The following is a 20,259-nucleotide window of genomic DNA, read 5'->3' on the forward strand; positions in this document are numbered from 1 at the left end:
CACTTCAGTGACCCCTATTATATCTAAGATTGTGCCTTTGCATTTCCCTATTCAGATTTTCTAGCTTCCCTACCATGTTCAAGCTTATGATTCAACACCCTGACTCATAAAACATTATCCTTTCATTGGTTGTTACTCAGTCTTTTTCTCACAGTCACCTCCCCTTTGGTAGTCCCCTCCCAGAGATCCGAATGGGGGGCTATTCTGGTATCTTTTGCCAATGGAGAGATATTCATGACACTTTTTTCAATTACAAACCACATGTCCTGTGGATACACATTATGTGTCTTTAATGCAGAGGTTTCCAATGCCTTCTGCATCCTCAAGCCATTGATCATTGCTGATTCTTCCACCTGAAAGGGCAGTTCCCCCCCACCACCACCACAGGCAAGATAGTGGCAAGAGAGTGTCCTTAACCTCTGTCTGCTCCTCTGCCCTCTTTTGACAAGGCTGTTGGCAGAATGAGGGTGACTTCTTATGCCAAAAGTCTTCAGCTGCCAATGTTGATTATTAATCAATATTTAAGTTGTGGTGGGTGTCGGACGCAGAACCGAAGAAGTTTTGATTACTAACCAAGCAGCGTGAAATACTAACAACAAATTATCACTAGTGCCAATCTACTCAAACTGTTAATTACGGTAATTACTTCAAGAGTACTTCAGATGTGTATGTTGGGAGAAAAACAACTATTTTGAAAAAGGTCACTACTCTTCCTTCTGTACTACTTAGCTCCAAGAAAATTTGGAATCAATTGTTATCTCAAGGAAATTAACAGCACTCAGTTCTTGTCCATTGGTGTCTTATGATTCTCTTTAATATGGAGGTCTTGTGCTCCACCTTGATTGATACAGAGGGAGTTTGTACTACACTGAGCTTCAAAACTATCAGTCATCCAACCTATTTCATACTCAAACATTTCTATTGTCTCTGAAGTTATAGACAGTGCTACAGCATGTAACCTCCCCCCTTACTTATCGATCTTAATGACAGTGAAAAATTAAACCGCGTGTACCTAATGGTAATTTTGGAAAAGCAATCGTCACTGTCGGTAAAGAGGGAGGAAAGGGTTACATCTAAATGAAAGGAAAAATGCAAGTGAAACTGGTGGAAAATAATTTTGAAATAGGGAGAAAGTTAATAAAGAAAGTAAATGTGCGGCCGTTACGTTAACAATCAACTAGCGGTAATTAGATATTTGAGATTTGGGGGAAATTACGGTCGCCAGTCCTATGGACAATTACTATAATAACTGAAAAAGAAAGGTTATTACACATATAATTAGCACTAGAGGCGTGGCAACTGAAGGTTGACACGTGCAGTGTGAAAACTGAAAGTTTGTCAGAAGTAATAAATTTCGCTACACTTAATTTAGCAAAAGAATTAATGAAACCGGAAAATCGAAAGTTAATTTAGTGACTGAAGTTAATAGTGAGCTTTCTTTCTGAAGCACATCGACATTCAGTAAAATAAGGTTAGTCTTGGACTACCTCAACAATCATTTCAAAAGCTGCTTGAATCTACGCAATTTAGAAATAAGAGAATTAACTTTGAACTTGAATTAAATGATTCTGAACAATTAACAATAGTAAAATTTAGTACGTACCAAGCTGAGCTGCAGTCACAGGTAACTAAAATACGGTAACAAAACTCGCACTCTTAATTTGTGCTCGTGTAACCTAAATATTGTAGCCAGCTACTGAACTTTGAAATTAAAGCAGTGAAATCTAATTATATTATTTTAATGCTGGCGTTTGAATTTCAACGACACTCGGGTTCATTTCGGAAAAGGAAGGGACCCTGCTTGGCAATGCAATTGGGACAATGAGCAACAAAGGTTCATGCTAAGTTGCTGTAATTTTGCGAGGCAAATGGAACAATTTGAAAAGCTGAGGTCTGCCATACAGTTCTGAAACTTTACGTGCTTTTAGTCTTCCTTGTTGGTTGATTGAAGGTTTGAAGCCGTCGATCGAGGAGGTGGCGACAGTCACTCATTGTCGGCCGTCGCTGTTGCAGAAGCTGGATGTTGGCGCGCCTTCTTCTCGACACGGTCACCAGGCGAAACGGGCTCTTGATGTGCGCCAGCTAATGCTTCCCGTCCGCGACACCATGTCAGAAACTATCATCGCGAGTCGAGCGCAATTACATGCTGCCAAACCCCGAAAGCGCGGCAACTCGCGGGAGCGTCACACAACACCTGCTCCACTCGCTACTCCCGCCAGACTCCTCTGCCCAGCCCGCGCTCCACGCGGCAGAGTTAACACTACCCAAAGATCCTACACACTTTGATTCTTCACACGACCTATCGACGTAATCGTTCGATAGCAGTTTTCCCTAGGCAAGACCCAGCGTAAAAATACAAATAATATTTACGAAACAAACCAATTATAGATCGACATAAGTGCATAAATATATATATATCCAAACAGTAAAGCAATTGCAATATATAAAGAGACAGAAATGTCATATCTTGCGGTAGCAAAACAAGGAAAAAAATAATAGTACAATAGATGGAAATAGGAGGATATGCATTTCCGGCGTTACACGTGCCCCACATTGTCTGAGGATGTTCGTGTAACGTAAACAGACTCAGAAAATGTCCCAAAAAAGAAACAGCGGAAATGCATATGCTCAAAACATCAACAAAATTTAGCATTCGTCTAACTAAGCATAAATCAATTTTTAGACCATAATAATTGAGTGGAGACACTCCTAATCTTATTCCACTCTGTCATCTTGCACAAAATAAAACAGGTTTACAACATATTAAAATTCATAGAAAACATAGAAAATGGTTTAGCTATTCTAAAATTGTCAAAATTCCCAACAGTATCAAGAAATGGAATACTATTTACAAAATTAATCAGAGTACATGGTCATAAAAACAGGTAGATCAAAATACGCAAATTAATAATTAATTACATAGAATACACATTTCTACATAACCCTTTCATAATTAATATTCTCGTCATGGGAGTCCATTAAACGCTAAACAAGAAAATAACACACATCAGATCGAAAAAAACATAAATATTGACAGTAGAATTCTTTCAGCTGTCCAGGAAGAAAAACAATTCCGCCTTCCGTACTCGCAAGTACAAAGAATGCCGACAGCGGCCCAAGAGCCAACAGCGGCACAAGAGCCGACAGCGGCTCGCCTCGCCAGTATTGTTGCGCCCGCGTGTGCGGCACGCTTGATCTCACTCGCCCTTATGACGGCGTTTCCAGAACGTCCGTTTCACTGAATTCTTTAGGAAAAACTCACTCCCGAGTAATCTCAAGGAGTCCATAAACACTATCACAGTGGATAACTCAACACTGTCCATCATCACACGCATGTACTAGCCTGAAACTTAAAACAGCGTCTAAGTACATCGGCAATGACTAGTAAATCACATATTCATGAAATCTTACAGCTATTTACAAAATCATATTTACATTGCTTAATCTACTGTGACTCAGCTGAAAACTTAAACTAGCAGCTTGGATTTTTCAGTTGATTAGATCATGATTAAATTGATTAAAATTAAATTGATTAATCAAAATTAATTACTTATTAATTACAACTTCTTTAATGACCTTGGTCAGTCAAAAGCATGGCAATCTAGCAAACCTTAAATCTTACACTCTATATTTACATATTGTACAAATTACCCATTGTGTGGTATTAATCGATCCTAGGTTGGTACAATTTCAAATCTACTATATTTCGTATACCTAATAGCTTTCCAGAGCTTGGATACTCTAAGCAATAAGCATTTGTGTGAGGTATACCAATGACTTTATATGGTCCATTATAAACAAACTTAAATTTAGAGATTTCATTGTCTATCTCGCTCGATTTCTCATGAGCTTTTACAAGTACTAAGTCTCCGATCGCAAACTTAGCAAAACGCGCTTTAGCGTCATGACGACGTATGCGAGCATCGGCTTTTAACTTCATTACTTCTCGCAAACGATCTTTTTTCACACCAGTACTAATGTTAATCCGTGGAGGGAATTTGATTATCTCTTCCACTAAACTTTCTACACTTTTGTCAATGCCGAGATTCCTCACTTTACGGCAGTTCAAATTCATACCTACATCAATACCATCCGGCCAGTTAACAATGTGTATAGGCTGGTATTGCCTATGCACACCGTCTCCTGCCTCGTCAAAACTAACTACTATTGTTTTATCTTGGGACGTACATGTCAAAGTTTTGCTTTCGCAATTAATCACTGCACGGTACTTTAATAGCCAATCTAACCCGATAATTACTTCCGTAGTTAAGTCTGGCACGACGACAAACTCTTGTTCAAATCGTGCCCCACATATCTCGAAGTTGACAAAAATCTGTTTTGTGACCGGTTTACTGGCCTTCCCAGTAGCACCGATAATTTTCACTCCTGTTACTGGCATAACTACGATGCCAGGTCTGTCTTTCAGTAACTCAAATATTTTCCCAGATACAGCACTCAATTCTGCACCGGTGTCAATCAACACGTTTAGTTGTAGGTCGTGCATATTAACAGACACTACTGCCTGTCTACACTTGTCCTCGACTGTTTCTTTATTTTCCCACAGTAAATCCTCGTCTATATCCAGGTCATTCCAGAAAAAACCATCCGGCTTTGATCCTAAATCCGGTTTATCTGGCGGCTTTTTCAGCCTCTGTTCACATACAGTTTTAATTTCAACACGTTTGTCCTGAGGCTTAGTCTGTAGCTTCGCCTCCAATACCGAAACCTTTTCCTGTAACTCGTCAACTAGTGAGTGTTGCTTTGCTATCGATTCACTAATTGTCACCTTCGTTGATTCCTCTTTGGTCAGATTGATCTCATCTGCCAATCTACCTGGAGAAATGTGCCCAGTAGTATCTGCAATTACTTCCTCTGGATCTGCGCAACCCACACTGCTATCGTCTGACTGTATAATGTCAACTCTAACCTCATACACGCTGTAATCTATGTGCTTTTCTACCAATCGTGTCCGGCTATCACTAAAATTTTCGTAATCTTTCTCCTTAATACTCTCGCAATGTTTAAACTGGAGGTTTGCGTCGGATGGGTCGGCTACTACTACCACTACAACTTTCGGTAAGGTCTGCCGGTTAGGGCCAGAACTTTCCGTTACTACTTCAACATCTAACTCCTGCGGGACGAAACACGACGAATCTTGCTCGTGCTCCCCCTTAACATCAACTATTTCTGGTAAAGTCTGCCGGTTAGGGCCAGAACTTTCCATCACTTCACAAATACTATCTTCCTGTGGGACGAGACGCGGCAAATCCTGCCCGCGCTCCCTATAAACACTCCTCCCGTACAGGCCCCTATAATCTCTTAGTTCGTCGTATAAGCGACCGAACTGCCTTAACCAGACCTCATCCCTCTCTGCATCCCCTCGCTCGACGACGGACGTTTTATCCGACATCTGATCTTCTCTCAACAATTGCGAATCATTCTTAAACTCAATCTCCAGTTCCGCTGTGGGTATTACAGCTGCCACTTTATAGTCGATTTCCGGAACACTACTTAAATTGTTCTCACTGACAGTGAATGTATTTTCTACTGCCGTGTCTACAGCTGATCTACTACTTGTGGGCGCACTCCTTTCTCCTAATACTGGCACACTCTCCCGCCGTTGATTATTCCATACGGAATTTCCATAACGACGACACCTCGGTTTTCTACTGTTATTGGGCCGCCAAAATTTCTCCACGCCTGGTCGGCCCCTCACCGGCGCGGCTAATGGTTTCCCTGTCTCGTCCCAGCAGATACGCTCCCCGGATGCTGCTGAGGCGGCTGATCACACCCTCTGGCGTTATTACTATTCTGTGAAGCCCGTATCACGTTAGTGTGATACTGGTTTCCGTCATTCCTGTTATTATTTGCATTGTACCGATTGTTATTACGGTCCGAACCATTATTGTTATTGCTGCCATGGTTGCGGTATGCATTATTCCCATGGTTATCGTTGCTGTGGTTGCTGTGGTACCCGTTGTTGTTACCACGGCCTCTACCACTGTCGCGATTATTGCGCCAATTGTCCTCGTCCTCAACTCTTTCCAGGAAATCATTGATTGTCCTGTAATTGCTTCCTACGTAGCGTTTTGTATCATCTGGAAGCTTTTTGTAGAGTTCCCAGACTATTTCGGATTCCGAGCGGCGATCACGCAAATATTCCAACTTGCGGATCCAGCCCTCACAAAACTCCTTCATCGAGCCGCGCGAATTCGCATCGAAAGGCCTCGATACGACAAATTTGCGCCAGACACTTTGCTGTTTTTGCTCTGACCAGTATTCAGCCAGAAACAAATTTTTAAACTCGTCAAAAGTCAGGTTCGTAATGTTGAGGTTTAAGCCCCAACGCTTGGCATCACCAGCCAACACATCAATAACCGCATTAATTTTTCTCTCATTAGTCCATGATCTGGGTAAAACTCTTTCACAATTTTTAATGAAATCCGTCGCGTGTATACCGCCTTTTTTCAAGGGGTCGAACCGCTCCTCTTTCGTCAACAATTCCGAACTATGTGCACAGATTGGCACATAGCTCTGTTTTTCGTCAAGTTTCTTTTCTAATTCCGACACTCTCGTAATTACTTGGCAAGTGGTTGTCGCAAGCGTTTCCACTTCCCTCTTTTTCTCTTCGCAGGTATTAGCCTGCTCCCTCACTTTAGTGTCTACTTCGGACACTAAAGCCTTTAAAGTTTCCACCTTCTGTTGATCCTCTTTTTTCACTAATTGAATTTGTTCCGTCACCTTATTCTCGATGATCGGAGCAACTGCTTCTCCTACACTTTTCTCGATTCTGCTAATTTCGGAATCAAAACGAGTATTTATGCTCGCAATTTCCGCCTGAACGCCAATCATTTCCTGTTTAAGATTACCGATTTCGGTATTAATTACAACAATATCTTCTTTGATTTTATCAACTTTTGTATTAACAACTCCAACATTGTTGTTAACAACATTAATAGCTTTGTTCTGATTGTCTAGCTTTCGTTCAATCTTTTCAGACTGAGCTTCTTGCTTGGCAGACAGAGCTGTAATTTCTGCCGATTGACTCTTGATTTCATTAATCAAAACATTCAATAAATCAGTTAAATTCCCGGAGACTACCGGTTTTACTTCCGTAGCTGGTTCCTCTATACATGTTCCCCCGTATTCATCATCAAGGGGTACAGATTTGATTTTCGCTTCCGATTCCGAAACATTTTCTAAAGTTTGGAATTCCATTTCTGCTCTTTGTTGCGTTTCGGCGGTCGCGTCTTTCATGCTAGCCGCCTGCCCCTGAACAATGGGTACCGCGGTGCGCGTTTCCCACTGTTCGACCGATTGTTCCGTATCCAAGTCTACCAAATTTTGGCAATTGTTGCCTTCACTCATTTTAATAATTTTCAATATAACTGACAAATCTCAAATGTAATTAGGATTACTCCCACTACTTATTCTCGCTGACGTAACGGCCTGTACGTAACCAGTACTTTGTTACGAGATTTGCACAATGCCAAATTCGTGTCCAGAACAACCTCAAATCCAAAGATTGTCCTGTCACCAGGTCGCCACGTGTAACCTCCCCCCTTACTTATCGACCTTAATGACAGTGAAAAATTAAACCGCGTGTACCTAATGGTAATTTTGGAAAAGCAATCGTCACTGTCGGTAAAGAGGGAGGAAAGGGTTACATCTAAATGAAAGGAAAAATGCAAGTGAAACTGGTGGAAAATAATTTTGAAATAGGGAGAAAGTTAATAAAGAAAGTAAATGTGCGGCCGTTACGTTAACAATCAACTAGCGGTAATTAGATATTTGAGATTTGGGGGAAATTACGGTCGCCAGTCCTATGGACAATTACTATAATAACTGAAAAAGAAAGGTTATTACACATATAATTAGCACTAGAGGCGTGGCAACTGAAGGTTGACACGTGCAGTGTGAAAACTGAAAGTTTGTCAGAAGTAATAAATTTCGCTACACTTAATTTAGCAAAAGAATTAATGAAACCGGAAAATCGAAAGTTAATTTAGTGACTGAAGTTAATAGTGAGCTTTCTTTCTGAAGCACATCGACATTCAGTAAAATAAGGTTAGTCTTGGACTACCTCAACAATCATTTCAAAAGCTGCTTGAATCTACGCAATTTAGAAATAAGAGAATTAACTTTGAACTTGAATTAAATGATTCTGAACAATTAACAATAGTAAAATTTAGTACGTACCAAGCTGAGCTGCAGTCACAGGTAACTAAAATACGGTAACAAAACTCGCACTCTTAATTTGTGCTCGTGTAACCTAAATATTGTAGCCAGCTACTGAACTTTGAAATTAAAGCAGTGAAATCTAATTATATTATTTTAATGCTGGCGTTTGAATTTCAACGACACTCGGGTTCATTTCGGAAAAGGAAGGGACCCTGCTTGGCAATGCAATTGGGACAATGAGCAACAAAGGTTCATGCTAAGTTGCTGTAATTTTGCGAGGCAAATGGAACAATTTGAAAAGCTGAGGTCTGCCATACAGTTCTGAAACTTTACGTGCTTTTAGTCTTCCTTGTTGGTTGATTGAAGGTTTGAAGCCGTCGATCGAGGAGGTGGCGACAGTCACTCATTGTCGGCCGTCGCTGTTGCAGAAGCTGGATGTTGGCGCGCCTTCTTCTCGACACGGTCACCAGGCGAAACGGGCTCTTGATGTGCGCCAGCTAATGCTTCCCGTCCGCGACACCATGTCAGAAACTATCATCGCGAGTCGAGCGCAATTACATGCTGCCAAACCCCGAAAGCGCGGCAACTCGCGGGAGCGTCACACAACACCTGCTCCACTCGCTACTCCCGCCAGACTCCTCTGCCCAGCCCGCGCTCCACGCGGCAGAGTTAACACTACCCAAAGATCCTACACACTTTGATTCTTCACACGACCTATCGACGTAATCGTTCGATAGCAGTTTTCCCTAGGCAAGACCCAGCGTAAAAATACAAATAATATTTACGAAACAAACCAATTATAGATCGACATAAGTGCATAAATATATATATATCCAAACAGTAAAGCAATTACAATATATAAAGAGACAGAAATGTCATATCTTGCGGTAGCAAAACAAGGAAAAAAATAATAGTACAATAGATGGAAATAGGAGGATATGCATTTCCGGCGTTACAAGCATTAGCAAATAAATAACTGCACATAGATGGTCTAATTATGTTATATAGCAAGTTGTTAATATAAATAATAAATAAGATTACACTTAGTAACAAACCTTGCACTAGCAAGTTCCCATCCTCTTGACTATTAATAACTTTCTACATTCTAGTACTAAGATGCCAGTAATTCCACATAGTTTTCTGTAAACACATAAATCTGCAGTTTATTTAATATCATTGCCAAAAGCTTCTGACGAATCAAAAAGTCTACTGTTGGTCACAAAATTATTAAATTTACTTCTCTTTTTGATTTTGGTGTAGTATAGTGAATTTATTTTATGGGTTGATCTGAAGCATGTTTCATATTGTTTCATTTCATAGCCTTGTCCTTTCTCATACAATCCAGCATACCTCATAGAAAGATCATCTCTGTTGCTGGTATTTCACTCAGATCTTTCTTTGTCCATGTCCAACATTCTGATCCATAGGTCAAAACTGATAGATAAAATGAATTGTATATCATGATATTTTCTTTGGTAGGTATTTTCCAATTCCTAATTATGTCTGATACAGAATAATGAAATTTAGAGCAATTTTCTATGTACTCTGAAATTTATTCCTTGATGTTTCCTTTCTTAGTTAGCTTGCACTGTATCTACACATTATTATAAAATCTTCCATTGTAATAAATGTTAAAATGCTTGCTAATAGATAATTGTGGCTGATGTTGTTGACTTCTAGCAATTGTGTTAATGGATGTTTATGATGAATTACAACTCTGTGACAGATTTAAAATCACTACTGCCTATCCTTGCATTTACGATCCATACCATCCAGGTAAAATATAAATCAGTAATGAGTGTCTATTAACTTGAATACATTTGCTAATGTGTTAGAAATTTCCATTATTGCCAGTACTGTCAGCCAACAAATTTCCAACTGCTAAAACATGATAATAATTTTGCATATGAACATTTATATGTTTTTCCTTTTGTACAGGATAAACACTGGCTTTTACGCATGTCACCCAGTGTCTTACCAGAATCTACACTGGAAATACTAGATGCACATTATCGCAACCGCTGGGAAACTTTACTATCAGTGGATGATCTAATAGAAAGTGTAATAATGGAGCTTGAATCATTAGGAGTGTTAGACAATACTTACATAATATATACTTCAGACCATGGTTTTCATATAGGTAAGAGTTTTATTTTATTAATAGTTGACTTGTCTGTCTCATTAAATTGATGTTAACATGCTTCCATAAAGTTAAAGATACAGCAATGAAAAGTACTGAACAACAAAACTAATTTGTTTGCCTGTTCCATGTCACACTTCTCACCCAATTAATGGACATTGTGTTAGAATATCTAAGCTATTCTTGTAGCAGTTAAATTTACTGACATGAAATCAATTAAATGTAACAGCATGAAATGATATAAATGAAATATATTTTGGAATGCTGGACTTGTAATGTAGTAAATGTGGGAAATGAAAATTTGTGCCACACCAGGATTTGAATAAAAAATCAGATCATACAAGCACATCTCCAGAACTAACCAAAATACTCATAATTTTATATTTTTCCACTTAATTTTTCTGAACTAACAACCAGAGGTTCTTCTCATGGCAAGTGCATGAAGTAGGTCTGAGTTTCTCTTCCTCTACTTCTTGTTTGTACATGGCTGTGTCAACAGGCCAAGATCTAGGGTGAGGGGCGAGGGGGGGAAAACCAGGGTGTCGGCCCCGGGCAGCAATTTCAGGGGGCACCAAAGTCATATGCTTGAAGAAAATAACCTTGTTTCACAAAGCACCTAGCATCCAGGGCACATTGGTCTATCGATTATTCACATGATTTTGAAATGCATCCCAGCTGGTTTTTGAACAGCTTTGAACACATTCTAAGCTGATTTCTGAATGAATGGTAAGTTGATTTTTGAATGTGTGCATAGTGTATATGGTGTCTCTGCCAGGGGAATCCCCATGGCATCTAGAAATAACAAACTTTCCTACAGCCAAAGGGGACAAGGCTATACAAGTCGAGCCGAATAAACTCAAACAGGTGATTGCAGACTACCAGAATGGAAATAAAAAACTAACAGAAATAACAGGTTTGAAAAATTACATATTAGTTCCTCGGTGTGCCCAAGAAAATGAAATTTTGACAGAAAACTTTTGCCAGGATGGTACACTACTAGGAGCCCATTGTACAGTCCCCAGTTACAAGCAGCTTAAGTTCTATTCTTGGATAAGCATGGAAAATGCATTGTACAAACAAGTAATAATGCCTAACTGGAGAATAAATGCAGGATAACTAAACAGGTGATTCTGGCAGGGTTAGTGAAGTTAACCAGAGAATAAGTTTTGACAATGGCAGGAATAGCTACAGAATTATTGATGAAAAGATTGTTTTTTCGAATGAGGAAGGAGAAGAAATGGGGACATGACAAAAGTTATATGGATGAATATGACAATACCAAATAAATTTCATACTACTACTTTTTGATCTTATGCTTGAGAAAATGGAGCATATGAATGAAATGTGAAACTATTTCCTAACATAAAACTTTTGCTTATAGTAGGCCTATTAACCATTTGATATTGGTATTTTGTTAATTATGTTCTGTCATGTTACTTATGTAAACAAGGTTCACAAAAATGACCATTAGTGCCAAAACAGTCTCATTTATTTGGCATGTGTTACAATTGCTACAATATTAGAAAGGTCTATTTCATTTTGTCTAGCAGACAGTGACAAAATAGATGTAATCAGATTGAGAAACTATTCATATTAACAGCTTTTTCAGTAGTAGATAATGATAGTTTGATTTTTCATGTAGCAAAACATTTGACAAACTTTTATGAGGTAAGAGATTCTTTTGCAGAAAGGAAAGCACTCCATGTAAAACTGTAGCAAGATTAGAGAGAAAACAATGATGGGACCTAAGAATAGAAGAAATTACTGTCTTGCTTGTCTTTTGTCTTTATTTGTTTTATGTTTCCTATATTTAATTTTATGTTACACAAAAGAGAAAGTTATTAGTTAATAGGCAATAAGGAATGTAAATTTTCAGAATAGTTCCTATTCTCCCAGTCACGAATAATCCTACACAGTATTAATTGTGAGTTCCTATTCTCCTGGTGACAAATAATCCTTCTCAGTAGCAATTTTGAGTTTTTTTTAGGGGGATTAGGACATCACACTGTCCAGCTGGGAGCGAGAGAGGCAGCAAATTAATGGCTTCCATTATAAAATATACACTTTTAAATTCCACAAAGCAAAATATGGTGATGTGGGACAGAAGAATGCTGTGTGAAGAGGCATGTCACTGCTCTTTGGCACACTTAAGACCAAATAATATGTCTTACATTTCCTCAAACACATATGTTTTATGTTCCACACTCTTCAGAAGATGTGGGCTACAAAATGAACATACGTTTGAAAAACTGATTTTTTCAGTTTGTGATGTCTTATCTAAAATGCTCCATGGTGGTGGGGGGGGAGGGGGGGGTCGCTTCTATCAAGTTTTTGCCCCAGCTGCGTGTCACTCGTTTTCTTCAACATACATTTAATTTGTGCTTAACTACATCCCTTTTGGTGAAACTTATCTTCAAAATGTTGTAGCTCAGCTGGAAGATCTGTGTGGGACTTCTTTCTTTCTTTCTAAAAGTGGAAGACCTCCATTCTATTGTAGCTCTTTGATGAACTGTAAGTTTTTATGGACACATTCAGGTGGTCCAGGAACTTATTCATAGCTCTCTTCCATGTTCCAATATGATGAAGGTGTCATCCACATAACAGAAGAAGATTTTAGCTTTGAGAAGCCTATGGGTACTCCATCAACTTGTACATAGAAATCCCCACCACATCTGATGAGATTACCAAGTTGTACTGAAGTGGTGGGCATGTGAAGGTCAGAGGCAGGTCATCCTTCTGCAGCAGCATTCCTTTGCATATGGTCATGAGTTCGTGATGAAGAAGCAGTCTGTGGCCTGCCAGTGGAAATGGCCTAGGGAATTAGGCAAGAAACATGCAGGATCATGAACAAATCCCAAGTTCCAAAATCAAATATTACACAAAAGAATGGAAACCACTGATTGCTAAGAGAAGATAAAACACAATAGGCCTATGTGCTTGAAAAGGACATGTTACATTTCTATTGTGTGCTGCAGACTACCACTGGAAGACAAGCTCTCTGCTACAGGATCCAGCCAACAGGAAATTAAGGTAGGACACAACACCAAAGAGAGCAAGAAAAATAATAGTTTTGCTTTACGTGTCAGCTGCAACAAAAGAAGATATGAAACTGCTCTCTCTCAAAGTTCGAGGAGCAACATGCTTGTATGAACTGCCTAAAATTCACAAAGAATGTGTACCACTGTGGACAATAGTCAACACCTTTAATTTGCCCATGTATGGAGCGATTGAGTATCTAGCCTCCCTTCTGAAAGCAATAGTGAACATTGCACTCATCATGGGAAGATCTTGGCTCAATTCATGACCTCACTAAAAGGGATGTGGCTGTAGAAGAGTGACCTGCTTGTTAGCTTAGCTTAGCTCTTTTCACACAAGTATCACTAAGACCTCTGTAGTCTTAGAAGATCTTTCTCAGCCCCAAACAGGAAAACTACAACCTACATGAGATGTGGTGGGGACTTAAAAGAACAAGCTGTTGGAGTAGTCATAGGCTTGTCACTTGCCCCTGGGATTCTCAGTCTCTATATGGGGAACTTTGAGGAGATGGTTCTAAGAACTGCATGGTTCAAATCTAAAAACTTCTTCCATTACATGGATGACACATTCATTGCATGGAAACATGGCAGAAACACACTGAATTAGTTCCTGAACCACCTCAGCAATATCTGTCAAAACATACAGTTCATGATGGAGCTAGAACAGAATGGATGCCTTCCATTTCTAAAAAGAAATGAGACACACACAGATATGTAGCTCCATGCAATGAACTGTCATCATTCAGCACAGTAGTACAATATTCTAATAACTCTAGTTTGCAGCACCTCCCTATTTGCAACAAAGACAGCTTCCCAGCCGAGTTGCAACATCTTAAAGAGACACTTTGTCAAAATAGATAAAGCAAGTGCAGATCACATGTGCACTGAAGAAAACAAGCAACAAAGCTATCTGCAAATACAAGGTAGAGCAACAGGAATTTGCCTTTGCTTTTAACCACTATATTGAGCATCCTTCAGCCAAAATTGTTAGACTCATGAGAAAAAACAACTTCAAAACTAATTTTTGATCAATATAAAAAATGAAAGATATGTTTGGCTTGGTAAAGGCCAAACTGAAACTTCAATTATCTGGTGCATACATCATCGCTTATGAGGGTGGACTCCAACACAGCAGGCAAACACAGTGTTGCATCTTGCAACACTGCAAGAAACACAGTAGATACCCACTTCTGGGGCATAAAGGTAAGTTGACAGTGGCGGAACACAGACTCAATGAGGGACATATGTTCAAATTTGAGAAAACAAAAATGTTGTGCTGATCTGGTGGCTTTTGGCAGAGTATTATGAAGAATCAATTGAGATAAGGCTCCATGAAAGTCTCATCAAGAGGAATGAGGGCTACCAGCTAAGTTTGGTATGGAACCCTGCATTAACATTAACAGCTACACACTGAGACAGTGCCTAGCAGTTAGCTGTTTGGGAGTCTGGATGGAACCGAATGTGCTGAGAGTTAAATGACAGTCTGCGCCTCCCCCCTCCACCATCATGGGTCACCGTGCCTGCACCATGAGGAAGAATTGAGGAGAGGTGGCCACCACTCAAGGATGCTCACATCATCTCAACACTTTGCAAGAAAGTGATGAGACTGGCACTCATTAAAACATAATAGAATTTCAGTGCAGCCATCCAAGTGGAAGTCCATGAAGATTTCATCAGCAGTATACACTAGCAAAGGCTAGATTCACACAGAGGAGATTTTAATAATTTTCTATGGAATTAACTTTTATCTTCTAGATACATCACTTCAGTGTCAATGATTTCCAAATGGTGCTCTGAAAACCATAATATGTATGCTGACATCCCACTTCTATCTTTATTTTCTTGTGTTGAATTTAATAATCTATCATTTTAATTTTGAGACTTCTTATGTTTTTTTGTGGAGGATGCTTAATGAGTGTTCATCCATGCCATGATTTTGCTCAAACTGCAGTATTTGGTTTGGTTAGTAGCTGGTTTGGTTTGGTTAGTAACTATATTCACCCAGCAGCTATGGGTTCCCAATAATTTAACCTATAAAAGAATTAGTGAAAACGTTGGAAAACGCTATCAAAGAAGATACTACAGGAAATTTGTCACACAAGTGTCCTTTTACTAGCAGTATTCAAGTGCAGATTGTGCATGTATGACATGCCTGAGTGACAGACAATGCATGTCACACATGTGTGAGACTCTTGTCTCCTTCTAGTAACTTTCAAAGTTGTTGAACTCATTATACAGTTTTCCTTTTTACAACAGGTGATAGGTAAGTATAGATGAAGCCAATGAAGTACATTTTTTCAAAGTGTCCTTTTCGAATTGTTAAAAAAGCAATTAATATCCTGCATTAGAGACAATATCATAAATGATTTTGTTCATAGCTGTAGTTGAGCAGCTGCAGAGTCAATGATTTGAGCCTATTTCACTTCTGAAGATCACAATTTAAACTGTTGGAACTGGTAAAATGAACCAAACAAAGGTTTTCTTATGCAGTTGATGATTAACTTTTTATCTTTGTTGTGCAATCATAAATGTGAAAACTATCTTTTCATAATAAAAAAATTGCTATTGTATACCACCAGATGTGGCAAGAAAAAATTACAGGAATCACAAATGGTTTATAGATATTACATTTTTCTGCTACAGGTCAGTTTGCAATGCCTTGGGACAAACGGCAGCCCTATGAGTTCGATATTAGGATTCCTCTTCTGGTGAGGGGACCTGGTGTACCAAAGGGCCAGATTATATCTGATCCAGTATTAAACATAGACATTGCACCAACTGTTATTGACATTGCAAATCTTTCATCTCTGGTGGAACTGGATGGCAAATCATTTAAGGAATCCTTAGCAGGCCAGAACACAACTGGGAGAGAATTTGTAATAGAATATGTAGGTGAGGGATCTGATCTCACTGTTGATGAAGAATGCCCTCTAGTGCTGGATAATAAGCTCATGGTAAGTGCATTACTTATTAATACATATTTGGTTGAACATAAATATTGAAAATGGAAGGAGGTAATGTTTAAAGAATTGATTGTGAACATCAAGATCCATAAAAAAGTGACTTAAGTGCAAGTACTGAAATACCAAGAACTGAAGAATGGGTGTAATGCAAATCAAAAATGGGAGAAACAGACACAGAACCTAGAGCTTTCATAACTGAAAAATAATGACTTTGTTGTGAGGAAAAATTATCTAGGCTCTAAAAAAAGGCAATAGAAAGACAAATACTAACAAAGAGATAGAGGGGCTGGCCAGTATTTACCTCAGCTCAGTACAGCCGATAGATACACAAAAAACAGAACCGAAAATTTACGTTCTTAGCTTTCAGAATAAATGTTCCTTCATCAGGGAGGAGAGAGGGGAAAGAAAGGGAAAGTGGATTCAATTACTCACAACCCAGGTTATGAAGCAACAGGGAAAGGAAAACAGGGAGGGTAGCAAGGATGGAGGCAATAGAAAGACATACAGGTGAAGGAGGAAATTAAAAAAAATAACTAGGGTTGCACCTGATTCTCTTCCTACAGTCATATGTGAGTGATAGCTCAGACTGACTTTACCTTCCCTAGTTTATTTGCATATATTTTTCCTATTTTTGAATACAGCTCTTCCTCCTGAAGCTTAGAATATAGCATCTAGTTTTTCTTTTACTTCATTTTTTTCTTGTGCCATCAGATTTGCTCCAATTTATCCTGATTTGGTAACTGGGTAAGTGCTCTTCTAATATGTGACACAGAGTTAAGCTGCATCTATATGGCTATACTTTTAAGGAAATATCTCTTATGTAATGTAAATTTTAATTGTTAAAAACAACTGCTTAAACCAAAACTAACAGAAGAACATAACCACATACACAGGTACAAAGTAAAGAACCAAATGATGGTATATGTGGACAGTAACTCTATTTGCTTTGCTTCCTTTGGAGTTAACCTACTGTGCAAAAATTGTTCTCTTGTATCTTGAGTCACATAACCAGGGTTTGATATCTACATAAATTATTCCATTATATTATATTGTAACTGAAAGCATAGGTTATCCACAGATTGTTTGCTATATTATAAATAAACAGAGAAAAGAATTTTCAATTACAATGGCATTTTGTGATAATGATAATTGAAACGACTTCTTTTCTTGCATAAACTGGGAACAGTGAGTACCATATGCTCAGTGAGGTCACAGTACAAAAAAAGGCAGCTTCTTTATTTTGACTTTGGTGCACAACCTGTGGTGTTTCATTGCCAACACAAAACATACTTTAATAAGATCCATCCACAGAACTGTCACTCAAGCATTGGTTAAAACAATTTAAGAAACTAACCAAGTTTCAAAACAAAAAGGCTGTCGCAAATAAGCTTTCGGCCTACAAGACCTTTGTCAAAAATAGATGACACACACACACACACACACACACACACACACACACACACACACACACACACACACACACACACACTCTGCAAACACAAATGCATGGTGGGAGTGGCAAGTGGGTGGGGGTAAGGAGGAGGCTGGGACAGGGAGAGATAGTAGGGTAGGTGTGGGAGCAGTGAAGTGCTACTAGGGAGTGTGCAGGGATGGTGTGAAGAGAGGGTAGAGCACCTAGGTGCAGTCAGAAAGTTAGACAGAGGGCAGGTGGTGATTGGGGGGTTGCAGTACCTTCTCTCCATCCACAAAGTTCTCTTGCTATGGAATCCCAAATTCCTGGAACCCATAACAAACATTGAAACTCTTATCTTCCAGGAACTAGTGCAACATGCACAACACCACCTCAAAAAACTCTCCACCCTGCTCACTTCCTACTCCAGCCTTGGAATACTGCTGTCCACCACCTCTACAACAACCTCCAACCCCCCCCCCCCCCTCTCCTCTCCTCTCAACTCCCCTCATAGATGACAAACCCTGTCTCTCAGACCTACTCCATTTACCCCACCCTCCATAACTCCCTCCCGCCATCACACAGAATCCAGAACCCAAAACACAGTCACGAACCTTTCCTCCAGAAGCCTTAGCCCCACAGAAATATCAGCCCTTTCCAAAGGCCTCATCTTAGGCCTCACTCCCAAATTTGGTGATTCAGTTCTTCCTCTGCTCCCTATGGTGAAAACACTTTTTCACCACCAACCCTATCAATTAGAGTCAACCAAAGACCAATGTTGAACCCTGACTGACTCAGATCACTCCTCCATCCATCTGTGATCCATCCCTACTGCCCCCAAATCACCCCAATAACTTTCTTAACCTTGAACCTTGCCTCACCATCATTCCCCAAATCCCTCAACATGGAAACTAACCATACATCTACAGGGAGAACCACAGACCACCAGCTAAAAACTGATCCCAGCCTTATAATCCTACCTGTTTTGAATTGCAAGGATTACCTGGTAGAAGAACTCTGCCAGCTATCAGATACATCCACCTACAAAATTTGTTACAGTGACCCAATTCCAGAAATCCAGCAGGATCTCCAGTTACTCTTCAAATCTTTAGGCCCATCCCAGAACCTCTCTCCAGAGTCCATCTCTCTGCTCACCTCTATCACTTCCAGCACTCCTATCTTCTACATGCTTCCGAAAGTCCATAAACCAAACCACCCAGGATGCCCCATTGTGGCCAGTTACTGTGCCCCCTCTGAGTGAATCTCTGCTCTTGTAGACTAACACCTACAACCTATTACCGGGAACCTACCCTCCTATATAAAAGATACCAACCATTTCCTCCACTGACTCTCCACAGTTCCTGTCCCTTTACCACACAGTGCCCTGCACATCACTGTTGATGCCATCTCACTTTACACTAACATCCCTAATGCTCATGGCATTACTGCTATTGAACACTACCGTCCCCATCACCTGACAGACTCCAGACTAACAACTTCCTTCCTAGTCACCATGACCAACTATATCCTCAACCACAATTACTTCTCCTTTGAAGGCATTACCTCCAAAGAAATCTGAGGTATGGCTGTGGGCACCCGCATTGCACAATCCTATGCCAACCTATTCATGGGCCATCTAGAGGAATCCTTTCCAGACACCCAGAATCCTAAACACCTCACCTGGTTCAGATTCACTGATGATATCATTGTGATCTGGATTGAGGGTGAGGATACACTATCTACAATTCTTCAGAACGTCAACAGCTTCTCCCCAATTTGCTTCACCTGGTCCTACTCAACCCAGCAAGCCACCTGACTAGATGTTGACCTCCACCTCAAAGATGGCTACATCAGTACCTTTGTCCATATCAAACCTGCTAACCACTAGCAATACCTCCACTACGACAGCTGCCACCCATTCAACACAAAAAAGTCCCTTCCAAACAGTCTAGTCACCCATGGTCATCACATCTGCAGTGACAAGTGGTCCCTGAAGCCTTCACAGACCTTGTACAAAAACAAATCTCCTATGCCTTATCTTTCCAGTCTCCCATTAACTCCAAAGTCTCACTGTCCAGCTACAGAGAAGCATTCCCCTCATAACTCAGTAGCACCAAGGACTAGAGCAACTGAATTACATTCTCTGCCAGGGTTTTGACTACCTCTCGGAATGAGAAATGTCCTGCCCACCATCATTCCCAACCCTTCCACAGTGGTATTCCACAATCCACCGAACTTATGCAATACACTCGTCCATCCTTACACAACTCCTGCTCCCAACCCTTTACCTCAGGGCTCATATCCCTGTAATAGACCTAGATGCAAGGCCTGTCCCATCCATCCTCCCACCACCATCTACTCCAGTCCGGTCACAAACATCATCTATCCCATCAAAGAGAGGGCTACCTGTGAAACCAGTTATGTGATCTACAAGCTAAGCTACAACCACTGTGCTGCACTCTATGTGGGCATGACAACCAACAAGGTGCCTGTCAATGTAAATGGCCACCGACAAACTGTAGCCAAGAA

General features: G+C 40.0%; 1 protein-coding gene across 1 annotated transcript in view; it reads left to right on the plus strand.

The window, feature by feature from the left end:
- Window positions 1–20,259, plus strand: part of LOC126455859 (N-acetylglucosamine-6-sulfatase-like) — a 122,227-nt gene that overhangs the window by 89,976 nt on the left and 11,992 nt on the right. The window contains exons 6-7 of the mRNA XM_050091620.1: window positions 10,120–10,321; window positions 16,000–16,310. Of these exons, the coding sequence (XP_049947577.1) occupies window positions 10,120–10,321; window positions 16,000–16,310 (513 nt within the window). The remainder of the gene's footprint in view (window positions 1–10,119; window positions 10,322–15,999; window positions 16,311–20,259) is intronic.

This window comes from Schistocerca serialis, chromosome 2 (genome assembly GCF_023864345.2).
Source record: "Schistocerca serialis cubense isolate TAMUIC-IGC-003099 chromosome 2, iqSchSeri2.2, whole genome shotgun sequence".
Taxonomy (NCBI): Eukaryota; Metazoa; Arthropoda; class Insecta; order Orthoptera; family Acrididae; genus Schistocerca; species Schistocerca serialis.